At 53.6% G+C, this 22122-nt stretch overlaps 1 protein-coding gene and 1 pseudogene across 14 annotated transcripts in view; both read left to right on the top strand.

Annotated features, from left to right (window-relative positions):
- Positions 1–10970, top strand: part of ELN (elastin) — a 32682-nt gene extending 21712 nt beyond the window's left edge. For 10 of the 13 annotated variants that reach the window (XM_043914952.1, XM_043914963.1, XM_043914962.1 and 7 more), the window contains 15 exons: positions 47–133; positions 844–900; positions 2506–2655; positions 2743–2802; positions 3342–3473; positions 4095–4133; positions 5565–5636; positions 5815–5868; positions 6141–6224; positions 7087–7125; positions 7340–7393; positions 7753–7797; positions 8149–8175; positions 8825–8875; positions 9943–10970. In XM_043914952.1, the coding sequence (XP_043770887.1) occupies positions 47–133; positions 844–900; positions 2506–2655; positions 2743–2802; positions 3342–3473; positions 4095–4133; positions 5565–5636; positions 5815–5868; positions 6141–6224; positions 7087–7125; positions 7340–7393; positions 7753–7797; positions 8149–8175; positions 8825–8875; positions 9943–9986 (995 nt within the window). In that variant the 3' untranslated portion in view covers positions 9987–10970. The remainder of the gene's footprint in view (positions 1–46; positions 134–843; positions 901–2505; positions 2656–2742; positions 2803–3341; positions 3474–4094; positions 4134–5564; positions 5637–5814; positions 5869–6140; positions 6225–7086; positions 7126–7339; positions 7394–7752; positions 7798–8148; positions 8176–8824; positions 8876–9942) is intronic. The other 3 variants (XM_043914956.1, XM_043914955.1, XM_043914960.1) reach the window with 3 other exon arrangements.
- LOC122701715 lies at positions 10094–10970 on the top strand (annotated as a pseudogene). The gene has a single exon (XR_006343113.1). The product of XR_006343113.1 is annotated as a proline-rich receptor-like protein kinase PERK10 (transcript).
- Positions 10971–22122: the final 11152 nt, after the last annotated feature.

Here is a 22122-nt window from a genome sequence, read left to right as displayed (position 1 = left end):
AAGGTGGTGCTTCAAGGGCAAAGCTGGATGCTCTTCACCCCTCCAGGTGCTGGGGCAGCAGGAGCCCTGGGAGGGCTGGTGCCAGGTGCCCCAGGAGCAATACCAGGCGTGCCAGGTGTTGGAGGGGTGCCAGGTGAGCTGTGTCCCAGCCCAGACATGGGTTTGGTTTATCTCATGGAAGGGGCCCTGGAGTTGATGTAGATCAAGGGTCCCATTTTACAGACGGCAAGACTGAGCCCAGAGAAAGGGATTTCCCATAGTTTGGAGGGAAGCATCCCCACAGGATTCCAGATCCCTGAGTGAACCCAGAAAGTCCCCTCCCTGCCCTCAGGGATGCTCAGGATGTCAGCCTGCAAGGCAGCAGAACTCTGCTTGGCTGGGGTTTGGGGAGACCTCATTCATCCCCCATCCCACGGGGCCTTTCTGCTTTCTGATCAGGTGGGAGGGCCTGTGTCAGTCTTTGTTTACCCAGCACTCTTTCTCCAAAGGGAGGAAATGAGATTAACTTACAATCCTCCTTTTGGTTTGTGTTTTCTTTTTCCCACCAGAAGATTTCTCTTCTGCATTTCTTCTTCTTTCTGGGCGGGGGCGGGAGGCGGGGAATTCCCCTTTTGCGTTTCTCCCCCAAGAAATGAGCCGTTCCCTCCAATAGCCTCAGAGTCAGAGCTGCTGCTCAGGGAGAGGACATGTCCAGAGCGGCTGGCGGGCCATCACAGTGCGGGCCTGGGAGAGGGGCCAGTTCCCGAGATGCGGACTCTGCGAAGTCTTTCTACCATGGGGGATGGAAGAGAGAGGGGAGGGGTGCTGGGGACCGCTGCCGATCCTTAATCTTCGCCTTCCCAGGGGTCGTGACTCCAGCAGCTGCAGCCGCCAAAGCCGCCGCCAAAGCCGCCCAGTTTGGTAAGAGTTGTTGTTGTTTCGCCCCTCAGTCGTGTCCAGCTCTTTGCGGACCCACGCCTGTGGCCCTCCAGGCTCCTCTGTCATGGGATTTTCCCAGGCAAGAATACTGGAGTGGGTTGCCATTTCCTTCTCCAGGGGACCTTCCCGACTCAGGGATGGGACCTGCATCTCCTGCATTGGCAGATGGATTCTTTACTACTGAGCCACCTGGGAAGCCCCCCGCCGATTCTGCCTGATCCCAGAGCACTGCTCTCTCATATCTCTGCTCTGGAGTCTGACAGCACCCCCACTCCAAGCCGTCACATTCTGGGTCTGGGCCTTCCTCACAGGTCTTGGCCCATCCGAGCACTTTGAGGGATGGGGGTGAAGTTTCTGAGCAGGAAGGCAAAGAGAGAAGAGATGCTGGAGAGCCCTCCAGCACCCACCCCCACCCTTCCCAAAGCCCTTGCTGCCTTCCGGAACCGTTTCTGGAACAAACGCTGGGCTCCTCTGAGCTCCCACCCACCCCGAGCGAGACGAGGTTCTCCATCTCCTGCTTCATCCGAAGGCCACCCTGGCAGCCCCAGGCTCCCACACCTTCCTGAATATGGCACAGCGAAAGAGTTCACTTTAGAGCCCAGCTGCTTGCCAGCCCCGGCGCTGGGGCGGGGGCAGGGTTTTTTTTTTTCTTCCTGCCAGAGAAATCTTAACTTCAGGTCTGTTTAATCGCTGAGTTATGCCTGACTCTTTGTGACCCCATGGACTGTAGCCCACCAGGCTCCTCTGGCCATGGGATTTCCCAGGCAAGAATACTGGAGTGGATTGCCATTTCCTTCTCCAGGGCATCATCCCCACCCAGGGATCAAACCTACGTCTCCTACCTTGACAGGCAGCTTCTTTACCACTGAGCCACCAGTGATTCCTCAACTCAGACATGGCAACTCGTTTTTGTAAAACTACCATATGCTGAGGGCTTCCCCCGTGGCTCAGACAGTGAAGAATCTCACTGCAATGTGGGTTTCGTCTCTGGGTCAGGAATCTCCCCCCTGTTTTCTTGCCTGGGAAGTTCCACGGACAGAGGAGCCTGGTGGGCTATACAAAGTCAATGGGGTCACAAAGAATCAGGCATGACTGAGCTACCAATACTTTCACTTTCACCATATGCTGAGGTAATCCTTACATCAGCCTTACGAGATTGGTTCTGTTGCACCCATTTTGCAGATGTGGAAACTGAGTCTCCAGGCGCTTAAGTAACTTGCCCACACTCACATAGCTAAATGGTGGCCGAGCTGAGCTTTGAAGCCAGGCCTGCCTGTCTTGCCTTTACTTGCCTTTACTATATGTTGTTAGTTGCTACATGAGTCTGCCTGCATCACCCTCAGAGTCTCAAAGGGGTCCCTGGAACCCCAAAAGTTGAGCTCCTGATCTTACACAGACCTCTCATTAGGAATGAAGAAGCTGAGGCCCATCAAGAGAAAGTAACTTGCCCAAGGTCACCCAGCAAGTCTGTGCCCAGCTGGAACAAGGATCCAGGGTTCCTGACCCCCCAGCCAGCTGCTCTTTCCATCAGCTTCTGTCCTCCTCGGTCAGGACTCGGTTAAGGATGGGCTCTGCTCTCTTTCGCAGGATTAGCCCCTGGAGTCGGTGTGGCTCCCGGCGTTGTGGCTCCCGGCATCGGCGTGGCTCCCGGCGTTGCTCCCGGCGTCGTGGCTCCTGGCATCGGCGTGGCTCCCGGCGTCGTGGCTCCCGGCATTGGCCTTGGCCCCGGTATCATAGGTAAGCCGTGTGAATAAGCGGGCCTGAGTGAGGGTCCTCTGAACCCTCCGTGGGTGCCATCCTTAAACCTCCTCCTCTCCCCCACAGGAGCAGGGGCCCCAGCCGCTGCCAAGTCCGCTGCTAAGGCCGCCGCCAAAGCCCAGTTGCGTGAGTGTCCTCCTGCCTTCTCGGTCTGGTGTGACCCCAGCCTGAGCCAGGTCCCTGGACACACAACCTCTCAGACCCGCCCTACAGCCTCATGAGGCCCCCCAGGCGGCAGACATGGGCATCAGAAACAGATTTAGCATAAGGGAGACCCGCGTTCGAGTCCTGGGCCCCACATTGGCCGAGTGATCTCTGAGTTTCCTGTCCTCTTGTGTGGGGCCGAGGGCACCCGCCAGGGAGGCTTGTTAGGAGAATCAAATTAAGTTCATCCAAGAGGGAGGGACAGGAGGTGAGGCTGAAAGGGGCAGTGATGTCCGGCACGTGCGGCCCCGGATGCCAGTCTGGGGAGGGGCTGGACTTGGTGGTCAGTGTGAGCTTTAGGAAAACCTGGCGGCAGCGTAGAGGGCAGATGAAGGGGACAGAGGCCCCGCATGAGACTGGGCCCCTTCTCTTGGGGCCTGACTCAGCTTCCTGGGCAGGACACCCCCAAAAGGGCCTGTCTCCTGCCTGCCGCCATCACCCCACTCCCCCATCTCCCACAGGGGCTGCCGCCGGGCTTCCCGCTGGTGTTCCTGGCCTTGGAGTGGGTGTTGGAGTTCCTGGCCTTGGAGTGGGTGCTGGTGTTCCTGGCCTTGGAGTCGGGCTCGGAGTTCCTGGACTTGGGGCAGCGGCAGGTAAGGGGCCTTCTGGGGGCTGAAGAGCAATGCCCCCCGAGCCCCAAGGAGGCAGGGCTCTCTCCTCAGCCCGTCCTCCAGCACCCTTGCACCGAGGCGCGTGATAAATGCTCTATTAGGTCCCCCTGAGCATTCCGAGACAACTGGGATAAGAGAAGGGGGGCAGGCCAGCTGAAGAGCTCCAAGCTGAAAAGAAGCCCACCGCCCAAGGACGGAGGCTGGGGTCCCTGGGGTCAGTGGGAGTGCTTGGGCCCGCTAGCTCCTCTTCAGCAGTGTGCAGGGGCAAGGGGGTCTCTGAGAGCTCTAGTTCTTCATCTCCTAGTTACGCCAGCCTCAGGCAGACCGTGCTGGGCCTTGAGGAGCCAGCAGAGGATAGGATGGAAAGAGGAGGCACAGTTCAGCCCTCAAGCACCCCCAGACCAGACTGGTAGAGACACAGTTAGATACCGGAGCTCTGTCCCTGGCCTGGTGAGCGCCTAGTGCAGAGCCGTGGCTTCAGGGCTTTGAGAGAAACAAAGAATGCTGAGGAAGTCCAAGAGGGCTCCCTGGAGGAAGCCAAACTCCCAAGCAGAGAGCTCAGCTACTGACCTCCCCTACTCTTCCTTTTGCCGTTTTCCCCAGTACCTGGAACCCTGGCCGCAGCTAAAGCAGCCAAGTTCGGTAAGACCCCTCAACACACCACCCCCGGTGGTTGATCCCCTAGTTGCCCCACCATCCCTGATAGCACCCGGTCCCCCCGACTCCTCTTCCCCTGGGTCAGGCCCCAGTGCCTGGAGCCTACAGCAAAGGGCTGGGATGGTCAGCATGGAAAAAGGCAGTTTCTAGGACACGTTAATGACAGCTCCGCAGACTTCGGCTCCCGCCCACTAAATGCCTAGCGTGCCTACAGCCCCAGGACAACCCCAACCGCCCCTCCCATTTCCAGCACCCCCCCCCAGGGAGGGGCAGTTCCACCTTGGTGAGGACCATGGTCCGAAGGCCCCTCAGACCCTGACAGTTTCACGGGGCCCAGGGCCAGCGAGGGGCCAGGGCTGATGTCCCAGCAAAGCCAGGACTCCTCATCTGGGCCCCCGCCTTGCGATCAGCAGGACTGTGCCCGCCACGAGGACGTGGCAGACCTGCCCGCCCCCATCCCCCGACACTTGGCACCTAGGCAGCCCCAGCCTGGCCAGACCCATGCTGTCTGTGTCCCCCCACATTCCGGCCTCCTAGGATCTGGGCCGGGGCCTCCGCCAGGGAACTGCCAACCAGGTCTGGCCGGTCCTCTTGGGACCAGTTTCCACCTTGGAAAGTGTTCCACCCGCAGCGGGCCTGGTAACCCACAGGCCTCTCTCCTGTTCCTTGCTGGCGGCCCTGCTGGTCTGAGCTCGACAGCCACTGCCAGGGAGACAGAGCCGCTAAGGGCTCTGGCTCCAAAGTCATTTCCTGCCCTTGAAGCCTTGAGCACATTGCTTAGCCTCTGCTGTGCCTCAGTTTTCTCATCTGTGAAATGGGGCTAATGGTACCTACCTTTCTTGCTGCCTGGAACAATAAGCCGGCTAACAAGCATGAACCACTGACCACGAGTGTCCCCCTAAAGCGCAAGCTGTAATTCCTGGCAGCTCTGTACTGAACAGTGGTTCACACTCAGAGGACCTTCACACAGAGTGTGTCCTCTCAGGCTTCAGACACCTGTAGGTGAACAGGGAAAGGATCGTCGCCCCCTTTAGGGTCAGAGAGGTGACAGCTATGGTGAGCAGAGAAACCAGAATTCAAACCCAGGGCTGTCGGGGCCTGAGACTTGTCCTCCACCCTTGGCAGCTCATGGCCTCAGCCACCACTGGGACCACCTGCAGCTCCCAGTGCTAGCCTGGGAGGAAGGGGAGGAGGTGGGCAGGTCGGGGGTCGGGGGCGGGGGGTCTTCCCTTGTCCAGTGGGTCAGGGCAGAGCTGGGACTCGGACCCATGTGTCTGGGAATGGACCTCTGTCCTCTGCTCCTTCCACTGGGTCACGTGGCCTTCGCCACCTGTCTACTTGCCTAGTGACCTTGGGGCAGGGAGGCCTCGTCCTTCAGAAAGGGGGAAGGACTGACTTTCCACCCTCTCTCCACAGCACCAGGAGGGGTCGGGGCCCTTGGAGGGATTGGAGATCTTGGTGGAGCCGGCATTCCAGGTGGTGTGGCAGGTGAGTTGAAACCCCATGAAGCCTTGAGCACATTGCTTAACCTCTGCTGTGCCTCAGTTTTCTCATCTGTGAAATGGGGCTAATGGTACCTACCTTAGTTGAAACCCCAGGATGGGCTGGGCATTGAGGGAGACTGACCCATGGAGACTCCCTCCTTGAGCTCCCTCTGTGTCCCCAGGACCTGCTGCTGCAGCTGCTGCCGCCAAAGCTGCCGCCAAAGCCGCCCAATTTGGTGAGCATGGGTGTGAGGTGGGGGCTGCCCTGGGACTTGGGGGTGTGTGTCTGACTACATGCCATGGAGCATATATTCCTTGGCCTGCTCCCCATTGCCTTTAGGGGCATTGTCTCCGGGGGGTCTAGCCCACCTCCTGGCCCCTGGCTGCCAGCCCTCCAAGGTCCTGGCAGCCCAGGCTCCACGTGGGGCCTCGGATGATAGCCCCACCCCTCCGCGGACAGAGCCAGCTGCTCTCACTTGCAGGGTCTAATACACCGCTCTCTCCACAGGCCTGGGGGGAGTCGGTGGGCTCGGAGTCGGAGGACTGGGAGTTGGTGGGCTTGGAGCTGTCCCAGGGGCTGTGGGCCTTGGAGGTAAGTGTGTTCTAGAATCAGTGAATGAAGGGCGTGTGATGTGTGTGTGTGTTTGCACACACATGCACATATGAATGAGAGAGAGACTGACTTTCTTTCCCATCTGGCCACACCTTGTTCAAGCGTCCCTGCCCACACTTCATCAGCAACTCAAGATTATACTGAGCCCTGCCCCCCCTCTCTGGACTCCTGCAGCATTTGGAGGGGCCCCAGTGGCTCAGCGGGTAAAGAGTCTGCCTACAGTGCAGAAGACATGGGTTCGATCCCTGGGTCGAGAAGACCCCCTGGAGGAGGAAATGGCAACCCACTCCAGTATCCTTGCCCGGGAAATCCCACGGACAGAGGAGCCTGACGGGCTACAGCCCACGGGCTCGCAAAGAGTCAGACACGACTGAGCAAGTAAGCGCAGAGCAGGCTTAGCGAGGGCTGCTCCTTGTGGCCGGGTGTCCCAGTCTCTCCCTCTCCTCTCTCTCTCAACTCGCCCAACCACCTCCAGTGGAGGTTCATTAGGATAGTGATGGTTATGCCCACTTTCCAGAGAAGGAAAGCAAAGCCTGCAGGGAAATTCCTTGCCCAAAGTCTCTGCCATCATGGCGGACCTTGTGTCAACGTCTCTCTCTCGGGTCATCATTGTGTCTCTGACCCAGCCTGAAGTTTCTTACCCCGTGTGCTCCACAAGTCCGGCCACACCGTAGGAGCTTAATAAAGATTTCTGGAAAGATGGATGAATAGAGGAGGGGTGGAGGGATGGTGGAAGGATGAGTCAGTGGGCAGGTTGTGGTTGATGGCAGTGTTCAGGAGGAGGACACGACTCTGGGAGGGAGGAGATATTCCTAAGCCCTCCTGCTCCCCATCTTTCCAGGTGTGTCTCCAGCTGCAGCTGCTAAAGCGGCCAAATTTGGTGAGTTGCTCCCACTGCCCCCCGCCAAGCCTAGGCCTGCAAGCTGCTTATACCCCACCCCCACTGCCTTGTCCATGAACCAGCTCAGGCCTCAGTCCTGCTCACAATACCAGTGAAGGATCCTTCCCGGAAATCCCATCCCCAGACCCCGGAGAGGAAGCTCAGGGCCCCTTACATTGTGCCTCGTCCTGACCCCTACCTGCCCTCGTCTCAGGTGCCGCTGGCCTTGGTGGTGTCCTAGGAGCCGGCCAGCCATTCCCAGTTGGAGGTAGGGGCCGCCTCTGCTGTGAGATCCGCAGCTGAGCCTAGCTGGCTAGCAGTGGGAACGCCGGGCCTGTATCAGCACAGGGACCCGAGAGAGAGGGTGGAGGGGACAGTCAGGGGAAGGCCTCAGGGCTGGGGGAACGCGTGGGCCTCCGACACCAGGCTGATGAGGCTTTGTTAAGAAAGCTGCTTTGCCAGTGGGGAAGGGGCAGTGGTCGGAGGTGATCTTAGGTGGAGAGGAGTAGGTGGCCAGGCAGAGGTGGGTTCCAGGGTCCCATCCCATCCCACCCCACCCCACCCCACCCCACCCCACCTCACCCCACGCCCCCACACCCCCACGCCAACCCCAAACCCCTCCTGCAGGAGTTGCAGCAAGGCCTGGCTTCGGACTGTCTCCTATTTTCCCAGGTACGGCCAGGCGCCCCAGCCCTGGGCCCCAGCCCTCCTCTTCCCCTGCCCAGAGGGCTGAGCCAGGCTACAGAGTAGGGGGGGGTCCCACATCCTTAGATTGCACAGAGCTGGGCCTCCTCTTCTCTTCCTCCCGTGCCACATCAGGGAGCATCAGATTTTACAAAACATCACGTTCAGATGAGACAAGCTGAGGTTCAGAGAGCACCCAGGGTAACACAGTCACTGGCAGGGCCCCCGACGCCCCAGCCCAGACCTGGGCCCCTCCCAGACGAGGCCCACGCTGCCGGGGAGGGCTTGGTGGGCTCCCTAGAGGCGCACACCCTCACCACCCCTCTGCTTGCCTTGCAGGTGGAGCCGGGGGCCTGGGAGTTGGTGGTGAGTCTACCAATTTCACAAGTCGGGGCCCCATTTCAAGGCCTGAGCTCCTTCGCAGTGTGTTGGGGGGGTGGGGGGAGCAGGTCCATCCTATTGAGGGAATGGCTAGTGCAGCCACAGCCCTGGGCTGGCCTTCTGGTATCGGGCCTTGACGGAGCCCGCAGGAGAATTGCCAAAGCTGAAAAAGTCAGCCTTGGGGTGTGGGGACCCCAATTCCTAGAGCTCCCAGCCTGGCACTTGACTGGGCATCAGGAGTAAGACGGGGACCTGGGTCACCCCAGGTCTTAGGATCTAACCAGAGAGGTTGACAAGGTCCCATAGAAGAGGAAAGATACTGTTGGGTAAGAACAGGGCCTATTCAAGCAGGTGGTCAAGGAGGCTGAGCCTGGAGTCCCTCAATGGTGGGGGGTGAGGCTGTCCCTGGGAAATGTGGCCTGGGGTCTGACTGTGGTGGGAGGGGCTGCCACAGAGCTGCTCAGACCTCCACATGCTGCAAGGAACAAGGCTGGACGGGAGGGTCAGGCTGGGGGCAGAGAGGCCTTCGGAACCTGCTGCTGCAGGGTTGGAGGCGCATGGGTGGGGCAGGGGGTGGTCTGGTCGAGGTGGGGAAGCCTGGCCACCTCCCCAACCCCTTGCCTTCCCTCCACAGGCAAACCTCCTAAGGCCTTCGGAGGGGCCCTGGGAGCCCTGGGATTCCAAGGTGAGTAGACTCTGCCCCTGGAAGAGGGCGGTGGTGGGGGGACAGCCTGGAGGAGGGGGCGGCATGTCAGACGAGGCCCAGCAGGGAGGCCAGGGGTGGGGGAGCTGGACCCCTTACCCACTGCCTCTGCTGTCTCCGAAACAGATCCTCAGAGCTGAGAGCGGGCCAGGGACCCTCCTGGCTCTCCCAGGCCAGGCCTGGCAAGCCCTCCCTGCCTGGTACCCACACCCGCACTCCTGCCAGGAGAAGTGGAGAGAAAGAAAAGGGAGGAGGGGCTGGGAGGGACAGAGGAGAGAGAGGATGGAGGTGACACAGGAGCCCTGATGTCAGGGAACTGGAGGGGTAGACCCCGCAGAGGTCCTGGAGCCACGCCCTTGCTCCAAGGGGCAGACGTGCGTCTGGCAGTGTCTGATCACCACCCTCAAGGCCTGTCCCAACGATGCGGGAAAGGGACTCAGAGAAGCCCCAGCTAGCTCCACCCTGGCAGCCGCTCAGGCTGTGGATTCCCTTCCACCCGCACCTGCTTCCCAACCGCCCAGACGAGGCAGCCCAGGGAGAGGCAGAGGCCAGAGCAGCCTGACCTCATTCAAGGAGCCCAGCTCTCAGTCGGGCACCAGCTGGTGCTTGTGGCCCATGACCCTGCTTGCTTTCCCGAAAAACACCGTGGATGAGCTCGGCAGAGAGATGGCGTCTCTACCACTAGGCAGCTCGCTGCCACCAGGTGGCGGTAACGAGCCACACCGCGCTTCTGCAGGGGTAGGCGCTGGTCCAGGCCCCACTCACTCGACCCTGGGGGCTTGATGGTTTGAAACGAGGTTAACCAGTCAGATCCTCCCCAGGAGAGGACAGGAGCCCTGCTACCATCCACTTGCCCAGTGGGAGTTTGCCCAATGAAAGGGCGCGGAGTTTGGCCTGGGGTGGTGGCCAGGCTTCCCCCTGGCTTCCTGGAGCCTCTTTCCCATGCTGATGATGCGGATGTGAGAAGAGCTTGGGGCTGGGCAGAGTGGGCAAGGGCTTGAGCCCAAGTGGCCAGGACTGACTGTGGGGTGTGCCTCCCCCGCACCCAGGTGGGGCCTGCCTGGGGAAAGCCTGCGGCCGGAAGAGAAAGTGAGCCCCCCGGGACCCCTGACTCACGACCTCATCAACGTTGGTGCTACTGCTTCGTGGAGAATGTAAACCCTCTGTGACCCCACCCCCCTTCCCCCCCCCCCCCCCCCCCCAAGCTCCCACCCCAGGTGGGAACGGGGCAGGCCGGGCGGCCTTGGACATCCACAGGGCAAGGAGGCAAGAGAGTGGTGGCCAAGCGGGCCCCGGGAGGCCCCCCTCCTTCAGAGGCACGGGCTGGGTGGGCTTGGCCCCCTGCCCCCATGCCCTTCCCACCCAGGAACTCCCCCTTCACATGCTCTCCATCTCTAGGGGGACTTGGTGCTACAGGCTGGTGCTTTCACTCTTCCTGCGGGGAGGGAGGAGGGAAGGGCAGCCCCTTAGGGAACCCCCTCCCTGGGGCTCCTCTGAAGATGGTGCAGACACTTCCTGGGCAGTCTCGCCTCCCCCTGCCCACCAGGACCCACTTCTGGCTGCGGTCCAGTTGGTACCCAAGCATCGAAACCCTCACGCTGGATTGGGTCACGCCATCTCTTGGCCTCCTTGGCCCCCCTTTCCCCGACCCATTGCTGTTCCCCATGTCCGAAGACTCCCCCCCACCCTGTATTGGGAACAGCCCTCTTGCTCTTGTGGAATTCATTCGCCCGTCTGTCCATCCGTCCGTCCATCCTTGTCCTGGTTTGGCCGCCCGGCACCCCTAGCTGGCTGGGCGCCCCCATCATCGACTCGGTTAACCTGTCATGGCAGCCTGGGCCCAGCCTCCACCCCATCGCACACACCCCTATGAAGGGGCCCCGAGCCTCTGGGTGTGAGGAGCTGTACCAGCCGGGGCCACAGGAATCTCCCCCCCAACCTGGGTCTCCCCCCACGCAGTACTGTATCCCCATCCCCTCCTCGAGCCACTGTACTTCAGAGCATTTCTCCCCTGCCCTGCCCATCTCTATGTGTCTCGCTGTGATAGATCAATAAATATTTTATTTTTTGTCCTGGACATTTGGGGATTATTTTTGATTGTTGATGTTCTCCTTTCCTTTCACTTGTGTGGTTTATGGAAAAAACAAACAAACAAACAAAAAAACCTTTTTTTTTTTCTGATATGGGGAGCTATATCCCCATTAGAAAATTCACTTTAATCACTTTGGTATAACTCTGGATGAAACACACATTTTAAAAAAAATAAGAAGAGAATTAACTGCTTCAGAAAAGACTAATAAATGAAAACCTTTTAAAGGAAACTGTGTCTTGGCCTCCTTTGTAAGCTCTCATCTGCCTTCAGTTCCCGGTCCAGGTAGGGAACAGGGCCCGGCCTTGGGGAACCTTGGGTCTTCCCAGGTGGCGCTTAGTGGTAAAGAATCTACCTGCCAATGCAGGAGATGCCAGAGACACACATTCGATCCCTGGGTCGGGAAGATCCCCTGGAGAAGGGAATGGCAACCCACTCCAGTATTCTTGCCTGGAGCATCCCAGGGACAGAGAAGCCAGGCGGGCTACAGACCATGGGGTCGCAAAGAGTCAGACACGACTGAGCGACTAACACTTTCATTTTCACGCTTTTACCAAAATCATCTGCCATTGACTTCTGGTGAAAGGATCCTTCTTCAAGGTCAGCCTGTCCTTTAAAAACGATAATCCATTTTAGGGGAAGCAGGGCAGCCAGTCCGACACACTCATCCCTCCGAGGAGATGGGCTCACCCAGACACACATTCCCCAGCCCTCACCCCTCAGGCCCAGGTCCTTGGCCTCTGGATGCTGCAGCTGCAACTGCAGCTGGATGGCCGGAGGAAACAAAAATGACCCTTCTGTCCAGACCAAACCTTGACCTCGGTGAACAGCCAAGAGAGAAGAAATGCTCCAACCGAAGAAAAACAGAAGCCTGTTTCCCTCTCCACATCCCCTCACTGTCACACCTGGCATAAGGCACCACAACGTAACAGATGACACCCTGCTGGCTCAACAGGAGACTGAGTACCACCCTTGACTGCACCCGCTCCCCAGGGCCATCCCCCTCCCCTCGTGGACACCCATCCATCTAGTATGAGGATGCCCCCCGTCCCGGAGCCCACCCCTCCCTTCTAGACCACTCTGGGTACCAGATTCCAAACTTCCCTCCCCAAACCACCAAGTCCACTTCCAGGGCCCATATGGCCTCGCATCCATCCTCCCCAGAGAGAACCCCAGGCGCAGTAGGCACCCGGGGAAGCCACAAGGGTGGCAGGGAGGAGCTGTGTTGGGAGTGCGGGTGGGGTCTGCCCGTGTAGACGCTAGTATCCGCACATCTGAGCACAAGGGACCTCCCGCTGCCAGGAGTCTGGCTGGAAAGACACGGGGGTGGGGCGATGCTCAGGGACCCAGTCCTGGAGGACAGCAGAGACAGGAAGCAATTTACCAGGCCCAGAATAGCACGGAGAGTAGAGAGGGTCAGGCCTTTCAGGGAGGAAGAGCAGCCCTCTGAAGGCCCGCAGCGCCTGGCTGGAGCGGGCAGAGCCCCGGAAAAATGGAGGAGGGGTCAGAAGGGGGTAGGGGGTACATTCGCAGAGACCACAAGGAGCTGCAGTGACCGTCAGTGAGGAGGGACAACCTGCCCAGGAGCAGTGGCAAACAAGATCCATTCATCACTTATTTGTTCATCGAAAAGATCCCTTGCTCATTCTTCCACAAGCTCTCCAGACTCTGAAATTTGGCCGGCTCCAGCATTCAGCCCTGGGCCCCCCCTGCTTTGGTTTCTCATAATTTATGGCTTTAAATACCATATGTGCATTAGCAGTTCCCAAACTGATTCCTCCAGCACAGACCTCTCCCCTGAACTCTGGACTTGCACGTTCACAGCCAGTTCCTAACATCCCCACCTGAAAGTCTCATAACCTGAGTAGCATGGGTTCCCCCCTCCCACCCCCCACCATAACCTGCTCTCCCCTGCCCCTCCCCACCTTCCCCATCTCAGTTCCAGGGGTTCAGGCAGCAGCTTAGGAATCCTCCTCTCCTCCCATTTCACACACCAAATTCACCAGCAAACCCCGGGGCACCACCTTCAGAGGGTGACCCAACCACCCCTCCCAACCTCCAGGGTCCAGGTCCTCGTCCACAGTGACTCTTGCCTAGACGACTGACAAGGCTTCCAAACTGGGCTTCCCCATCCTGACCTGGCTCCTTTTCAGCCTTCTCTTCACGCAGCAGCCAAAACAATCCTTTTAAAACAGAAAGTCAGCTCAGGTCATGCATCTGCTCAAAATCCTGCAGTGGCTGCCGTCTGCCCAATCCAGAGCCCTGCCGTGGCCGAGGAGCCCCTTACCTGAATTGGACCAGCTGTTCTGATCGCGCGTCCTGCTACCTGGCCCCCTGCCGGCCACCCATTTACCCTGCCCTGTCCCCACTCCTCGCGGGCAGTGGCCACCCCCTCTCCGGCCACCACCTCTGCTGTCTCCCCTGCCCAGAACGTCCTTCCCTCCGCTATCAACGTGCTTGGCGTCCTCACCTCCTTCAGGTCTTGACTCAAATGTCACCTTCTCAGAAGGTGCTTCCCTGACCCTGTTTCTGAAATTGCAAACTCTAGGGAATTGCCTGGTGGTCCAGGGGCTGCCCTGGTAACTCAGCTGGTAAAAAATCTGCCTGCAGTGCGGGAAACCCCAGTTCAATTCCTGGGTCAGGAAGATCTGCTGGAGAAGGGATAGTATTCTTGGACTTCCCTGGTGACCCAGCTGGTAAAGAATCTGCCTGCAATGTGGGAGACCTGGGTTTGATCCCTGGGTTGGGAAGATCCCCTGGAGAAGGGAGTGGCTACCCACTCCAATATTCTGGCCTGGAGAATTCTATGGACTGTGCAGGCCATGGGGTTGCAAAGAGTCAGACACGACTGAGCGACTTTCACTTTCTTTTCCAGTGGTTAGGGCTTCCCAGGTGGCGCTAGTGGTAAAGAACCCACCTGCCAAAGCAGGAGACATGAGCGCGCAGGACTGAAGCAACCGAAGTGGTTAGGACTCCTGACTTTCACTGCTGAGGGCAAAGGTTCAGTCCCTGATTTGGGAACTGAGATTCCACAAACTGCACAAAATACATTTATTAATTAATTAAATAAAATTGCAAACTATACCTTCCTCCAACACGAGCCATGCCTTCTCTTTTCTCCAGGCACCCGTGACCAACGCCCACTGTCCTGCCACGGTGTAACACAGTACACTTTGCTGTTGTTGTTTAGTCATTAAATCGTGTCCGACTCTTCGAGACCCCATGGACTGCAGCCCGCCAGGCTGCTCTGTCCATGCGATTTCTCAGGCAAGAATCCTGGAATGGGTTGCCATTTCCTTCTGCAGGGGATCTTCCTGATCCAGGGATGGAATCCACGTCTCCTGCGTTGGCAGACCGATTCTTTACCACAGAGTCACCAGGGAAGCCCATTGTACACTTTGCTTCTTTGTTGATTGTCTGACTATCCACACCAGAATGCAACTCCCTGAGGATAAACCTTGTTGTAAGGACAAAAGAGATTAAACTCCCTGCTTTCACTAGTTATACACGCTGGGAGAGAGATGGTGATTTAGTTGCTAAGTTATAGCTGACTCGAGACACCCATGGACTGTAGCCTGCCAGGCTCCTCTGTTCATGGGATTCTCCAGGCAAGAATACTGTGCCAAAAAAAAAAAAAGAACAAAAAAGAAAAAAAAACAAATAGAAAAAAAAAACATTAATAAAAAAGTACAAAACAAAAAAGAAACAGCAAAAAACATAAAAAAAAAAAAAAGAATACTGTGCCAGGCTGATAATAGTCTCAAAGAGACCTGGGTCCTAATCCCTGAAACCTTGTAAATATCACTGTTAGTAGTGTATTCAGGCTGCCATAGCAAAGTGCCACAGGCTGCAAAAATTTATTTTCTCACAGTTCTGGAGGCTGGAAGTCCAAGATCAAGGGGTCCGCAGGGCCAGTTTCTCCTAAGGCCTCTCTCCTCGGCATGCAGGTAGCCACCTTTTACCTGGGTCCTTGCATGGTCTTCCCTTTGTGCATATATGTCTCCTAACCTCCTCTTCTTATAAGGACATCGGTCACCGTGGATTTGAGCCCATTCTGACGAACTATTTTTATTTTAATTCTTGTATTCTTTTCATTTTTTGTGTTTTTTTTTTCAGTATTGATTTATTTGGCTGCACCGGGTCTTAGTTGCCGTGTGAGGGCTCTTAGTTGTGGCATGGGGGAATCTCAGTTCCCTGACCAGGAATCAAACCTGGGCCCCCTACATTGGGAGCGTGAAGTCTTAGCCACTGGGCCACCAGGGAAGTCCCTGATGACCTCATTTTAAGCTAATCGCCTCTTTAAAGATTCTATCTCCAGACACAGTGACATTCTGAGATGCTGGGGGTTGGGACTTCGACATACGAATTTTAAGGGGACATGGATTTTAAGCCCGTGGCAGCTACCTTATATGAAAAAAGAACTTTTGTAGATGTAATTAAGAATCTTGAGATGAGGATATTATCTTGATGGGCCCTAAATGCCATCACAAGTATCCTTAAAAGAAGCTGGGAGACTTGTATGCCAACAAATTGAATAACCTCCAAGAAATGAATAAATTCCTAAAAACACACAATCTGCCAAGACTGAATGGTGAAAAAAATAGAAAATCTGAACAGACTAATGGCAAGAAAGAATGAATCAGTAATCAATCCTCCCAACAAAGAAAAGCCAGGACCAGATGGTTTCACTGGTGAATTCTACCAAATATTTAAAGAAGAATTTATACCAATTCTCCTGAAACTCTTCCAAAAGACTGAAGAGGAGAAACAGATCCAAGTTCATTCTAAGAGGCCAGCATTACCCTGATACCATTTCGTTACTCTGAAAGCCAGACAAAGATACCACAAGAAGAGAAAACTACAGAGAAATGACATGAGCAAGGTGGCAGAATAGGAGGTCTTCAGCCCACATACCCTCACAGAAACAAGCCTGAAATTCACCCAGAACCTCAAAAGACCCCAAACAGTCAAAACAGTCTTGAACAGGAAGAATAAAGCTGGAAGCATCACTCTTCCTGACTTCAAAATATTACAAAGCTACAGTAATAGAGAGAAAGAGAGAGTCCAGTGGAACAGAATAGAGTCCAGAAATAAACCCATGCATTTATGATCGACTAATCAACAAGGGTACCAAAAATACACACCGGGGTAAGGATAGTCTCTTCAATAAATGGTGCTGGAAAAAACTGAATATCCAGATGAAGAAGAAGGAGGGTGAACCCCCATCTCACACCGTACACAAAAATCTACTCCAAATGGATTAAAGACAACTGTAAGGCCTGAAACTATAAAACATTAGAAGAAAATAAACATATAGAAGAAAAACATATTAGAAGAAAACATAGAAGAAAAGCTTCCTGACACTGGTCTGGGCAACAATTTTTTTGGATAAGAACCCAGGAGCACAGATGACAAAGCAAAAATGAACAAGTGGGATGGTATTAAACTAAAAAGCTTTCTCACAGAAGGGGAATCCATCAACAAAGTGAAGAGACCACCTAGGAAATGGGAGAAAATATTTGTGGATCATACCTTTGATATAGGTGAATATCCAAAATGTATTTGAAACTTAAGCAACTCAAAAATCTTTTTTTAAAAACCCGATTTTTTAAAAATAGGCAAAAAATCTGAGCAGACATTTCTCAGGAGAATGGATCTAAGTGACCATTTGGTAAATGAAAAGGTGCTCAGCATCACTAATCATCAGGTGATGCAAATACAAATCAAAACCACAATGAGATATCACCCCTTTCCTGTTAGAATGGTTTATTATCAAAAAACAAAAGATAACAAGTGCGGGAGAGGATGTGGAGAAAAGGGAACCCTTGTATACTGCTAGTGGGAATGTAAGTTGGGACAGCCATAATAGAGAAAAGTATGGAGGTTCCTCGAAAAAATTAAAAATAAGGTCTTCACCGGTGGCACAATGGATAAGAATCCACTAGTGGATCGAACCCCAGTCTGGGAAGATTCCACATGCCTTGGAGCCTGTACTCTAAAGCCCACGATCCACAACTACTGAAGTCCGTGTGCTTAGAGCCCGTGCTCCCCAGCAAGAAAAGTCACTGCTAAGAGAAGCCTGTGCACCGCAATAAAGAATAGCCCCTCTTGGCCTTAACTAGAGAAAGCCCTGGCACTGCAACGAAGACTCATCGCAACCAAAAACAAATAAATACATAAATAAAAATAGAACTATCATATGACTCAGCAATTTCACTTACGTGTATCTAAGCGAAGAAAATGAAATCACCGTCTTGAAGAGATGTTTGCCCTCCCATGTTTACAGCAGCGCTATCCACATCAGCCAAGATGTTTCCAACAACGGATGAATAAAGAAAGAAAATGTGTTGTATATCTACTGTGGAGTATTATTCAGCCTTAAAAAGGAAGGAAACCCTAAAAATAAATAAAGGAAGGAAATCCTGTCATGTGCTACCACATGGAGGAACCTAGATGACACCTTGCTGCATGAAAAGCCCGTCACAAGGGAAATTCTGTACCATCCCACTTGGATGAAGCCTCTAAAGCAGTCAAATTCATGGGAAAAGAGTGTAGAATGGTGGTCACCAGGGGCTGGGGGAGAGGGGGAAAGAAGATGGACTGTTTAATGGGTTCAGAGCTTCAGATTTGCAAGATGGAAAAGTTTTGCACTCTGTGATGATCTATATGGGAAAATAGTCTTTAAAATTTTTTGGCTATATGTGCATATATCACTGATTCACTTTACCGTACACCTGAAACCAACACGGTATTGTAAATCAACTATATTCCAAATAAATAAAGAAATAAAGGCATTTTTTTTTTCCAGTTTTGGGGAATTCCCTGATGGTCTGGTGGTTAGGACTCTATGCTTCCACTGCAGGAGGCACAGGTTCGAGCCCTGGTCAAGGATCTAGAATGTGGCAAAAGGCACAGCCCCCGAAAAAATGTAAATTAATGTTTTGGAGATCTGTTTCACAACAGTGTGAATGTAAGGAGTTTACCCTGGAACAACATCCATTTCAGCTGGGAGTGTCCATTTATATGCAGATTTTTTTCAATAAATATAGTACCTATATTTTCATTTTACAGGTCTTTAATGAAGTGTAGGGGAAAGTTTGTGTTCAAGTAGAGATCGCAATTTGCAGAATCAAAAGAACAGGGAGTTGAGTCCTGATTCTTTCCAGTTTCAGCTTCCTGGCCTGGGTGAGTCATCATCTATCAACTCTTTTGGTTTTAAGGCAGAGATAGCAGCGTGCAGATTTTACGACTGTGTGTGTGTGTGTGTGTCTCTGAGGGCAGCGGGAGTGGGCGAGACGGGGTGTTGGTGGGCCTAACTCCCTGAATTGTTCAAGCATCAACTGTACTTAAACCACTGAAATGTACACTTAAAAATGGTCAAGATGATTAATTTATACTATATGTGTTTTTTTTAAACACAATTTTAAAAGGAAAAGAAGCCGGAAAGGGAAAGGAACAGATCCTCCTCTAGAGACTCCGGAAGGAATGCAGCCCTTGATATTGACCAGTGCAACTGAGTTGGGACTTCTGGCCTCTGGCACCGTGAGCACATTAATTTGTGACAGCAGCCACAGGAAACGAACACAGGGAAAAAACGATTAATTCTAACATCAGGTGAATCAGTGCTACGGGGATCAAAAGCCAGGGAAGGAGATGGAGAGTGAGGAAGAATGTTAAGTCAGTTGGGATGGTTGGGGACACCTGATCTCAGGTGAGAAGCCCTGTGATGACCCCTTGCCTGGGAAGTTACAAGAGCAGAGAGGTGCACTGTGGTTATTGGAAAAAGAGAAAAGGAGAGAAGAAACAGGAGCAAAGAAGTAACCAGGGACTAGGTCCCCTAATGGCTGCAGTAAGAGTTTTGGATTTGAAAGTAAGGAAATGTCACACTTTGACCCACATGTGCAGAGGCTCTGGAGCATCATGGGGGAATAACTTGGGGGCAGTTGTACTGTACACCCAGCTAGACCAGGGAGGAGGGGGGTTGGAGGGAGAAGCGGTAGAAGTTTGGATCTACAGGGAACCAGTAAAATCTGCCAATAGGATTTGCTGATGGATCAGGTGCAGGTAAGCGTTAGTGGTAAAGAACCCACCTACCAATGCAGGAGATGTAAGAGATGCAGGTTTCAATCCCTGGATGGGGAAGATCCCCTGGAGGAGGAAGTGGCAACCCGCTCCAGTATTCTTGCCTGGAAAATCCCATGGACAGAGAAGCCTGGTGGGCTACAGTCCATGGTGTTGCAAAGATCTGGACACGACTGACTAACACACACACACACGGGCACAAGAAAAGGAATAGGGAGAGAGAAGTTGAGGATGACTTCGAATTTTGGCTGAGCCACTAAAGGACAGGGGTGTCATTTACTGAGATGAGAAACACTGAGGGAGGAACAGATCCGGGCACCAATTAAGAGCTCTAATCTGGATGCATGAGGTTTGAGGTGCCCATTCGTCATCCAAGAGATGCCACAAAGATATTTGGGTCTTTGTGTCCACAGTTCAAGGAGAGGGTAGGGGAGTCACCGAGCCATGTGTCTGGGTGACGTCACACAGAGTAGGCAAGGAAGGGGCAGGCTGCATCTGACAGCAGGGATCACGTGATGCCAGCTCTCTGTTCCTCCCTAGGCTAGGACAGCTCAGGCTCTGGCCCCTGTCCTGGGTCACAGTCTCGGGCTCATCTTGTCTGTGTTCCTATGGAGCCTTTTGGCACCAGCTTGTGTTCAGCCAGGCCACAATTTGGCAATTTGGACAAATCCTAATCATTGACCTGGAGTAAAAGTGAAAGTGTTACTTGTTCAGTTCAGTTCAGTCGCTCAGTCGTGTCAGACTCTTTGCGACATCCCATGGACTGCAGCACACCAGGCCTCCCTGTCCATCACCATCTCCCAGAGCTTGCTCAAACTCATGTCTATTGAGTCCGTGATGCCATCCAACTATCTCATCCTCTGTCATCCCCTTCTCCTTCAATCTTTCCCAGGATCAGGGTTTTTCCTATGAGTCAGTTCTTCACATCAGGTGGCCAAAGTACTGGAGCTTCAGCTTCACCATCAGTCCTTCCAATGAATATTCAGGGTTAGTCGCTCAGTTGTGTCCAACTGTTTGCAACTCCATGGACTGTAGCCCACCAGGCTCCTCTGTCCATGGGATCCCCCAGGCAAGAATACTGGAGTGGGTTGCCATTCCCTTCTCCAGGGGATCGTCCCCACTCAGGGATCAAACCCAGGTTTCCTGAATTGCAGGCAAATTCTTTACCTTCTGAGCCACCAGACCTGGAGTAAGTCTTTCCCAAAGGGCTCTGGACCCCTAATCCCAAAACTTGTATCACAAACACAATCAGTAAAATATTTTTGAGCAAACACTACATATATATTTGCCACTTGGATGGCAAATGGGTACCTAAAACTTAACACCTCCAAGCCAGAGATCTTAATTTGCACCCAAATTAATATTTGGGGAATTCTGTGGCAGTCCAGGGAATTTAGGACTCAGCACTTTTGCTGCTGGGGGCCCAGGTTCAATCCTTGGTAGGGACTAAAAGCCCATAATCTGTGTGGTGCAGCAAAAAAAAAAAAAAAAAATTTAATATTTGTTCCCCAACACACACATAGACATATTCACTTACAAATTACATACCTTCTTGATTGTATAAATTATTTTAAAAATGTTCATCACATAACAATGCAAAAACAGAATTTAAGAAGAATATTCTAGAGATGAAAGTTAAAAGTGGAAGTGTTAGTTGCTTAGTCATGTCCAACTTTTTGTGACCCCATGGACTAGAGAAGCCAGCCAGGCTCCTCTAGTCCATGGAATTCTCCAAGCAAGAATACTGGAGTGAGTAGCCATCCCCTTCTCCAGGGGATCTTCCTGACCCAAGATTAATCTGGGTCTCCTGCATTGCAAGCAGATTCTTTACCACCTGAGCCAGCAGGGCAACCCCTGGTTCTAAAGATGAAGTGAACAATATGTGAATGGTTTTATTTATTAAAAGTAAAAAATTGCTTTGTTGCTTTCCGTTAAAAACAGACTTAACTTGGATGAGCAATGTGACTGAATATGTCAGATCTGATGAGCTGGTCCTTGGTTTCATGGAAAAACGCGGCTGCCAAGGAACTCCAACAAGAGAGGGAAATGTCAGCTCTGTCTTCTCGTTCACCTTACAGCATCAGCATCATTTCAATCTCTGCTTTCTTTTCCAGAATCTTACACAGCCACAAGTCTATTCTGTAAGTGTTGGTTGTGTTAAAAATGAGTGATTGTCTTCCAGCTGACTGGGCACAGGCCCATGGCCCCTCCGCTTCTCCCTTGGTAGCCCCCTGCACGGGGGCCTCTCCCAAGCCCCTTCACCCAGGAGTACTAGCTGCCGCCACATTGAGTCTGTGCCTGTCTTCACGGATTTCCCTGAACTCTGCCCAGTCCACTGTCAAATCTCCTTTATTAAACTCCACAGTAATCCCTGCTGACTGCTCCCGTTTCCTGTATCAGCCTGGACCCTGCCTGAATCATACCCTGAAGGAAACCAACAAACAAGCAAAGACATTGCTGTCCAGCCTCTGAGGACCTACACACCTCCTTAAGACACTTTACTATAAGTACTTTAGGGCCATCTGGCCAGCACAGAGTGAGGACAAGCATCAACCTTGCATGTTAAGAAAGGAAGGAGGAGGAAGAAAGGAGGAAGGAAGGGAGGCAGGGAAGGAACAAGGAAGGAAGGGAGAAAAAGAAAGAAAGAAAAAGGGAGGGAGGGAAGAGAGAAGGAAGAAAAATTATGCTTCGTTTCCTCCCCCAGGTAGTTGTTTTGCACCCAGAGGTGACTGCCCCTCACGTAGGCCACTGGACAAAGCCCTGGCCAGAGAAAATCTATACACGCTTAATGGCTGGAGTTGGAGCGTGAACAGCTCTGCCCCTTGTTCACTGGATGAACTTGGGTATGTGGGTCAACCTCTCCCCATATAGGCTCCCAGGCAGTGGGATGAAGCGGGAGGGTGGGCCTCGCAGAGACAGTTGTAGGCAGGGTGCTCCACACTTCCAGGGCTAGAAGGAGCACCTGCGCTGTGAAAGTGAAAGTGTTAGTCTCTCTCAGTCCTGTCTGACTCCTGGCGACCCCATGGACTGTATGTAGCCCACCAGGCTCCTCTGTCTG

This window comes from Cervus elaphus, chromosome 10, assembly GCF_910594005.1.
Source record: "Cervus elaphus chromosome 10, mCerEla1.1, whole genome shotgun sequence".
NCBI classification, from domain to species: Eukaryota; Metazoa; Chordata; class Mammalia; order Artiodactyla; family Cervidae; genus Cervus; species Cervus elaphus.
Note: the sequence above shows the minus strand (reverse complement) of the source record. Positions and strands in the feature narration are given on the sequence as shown.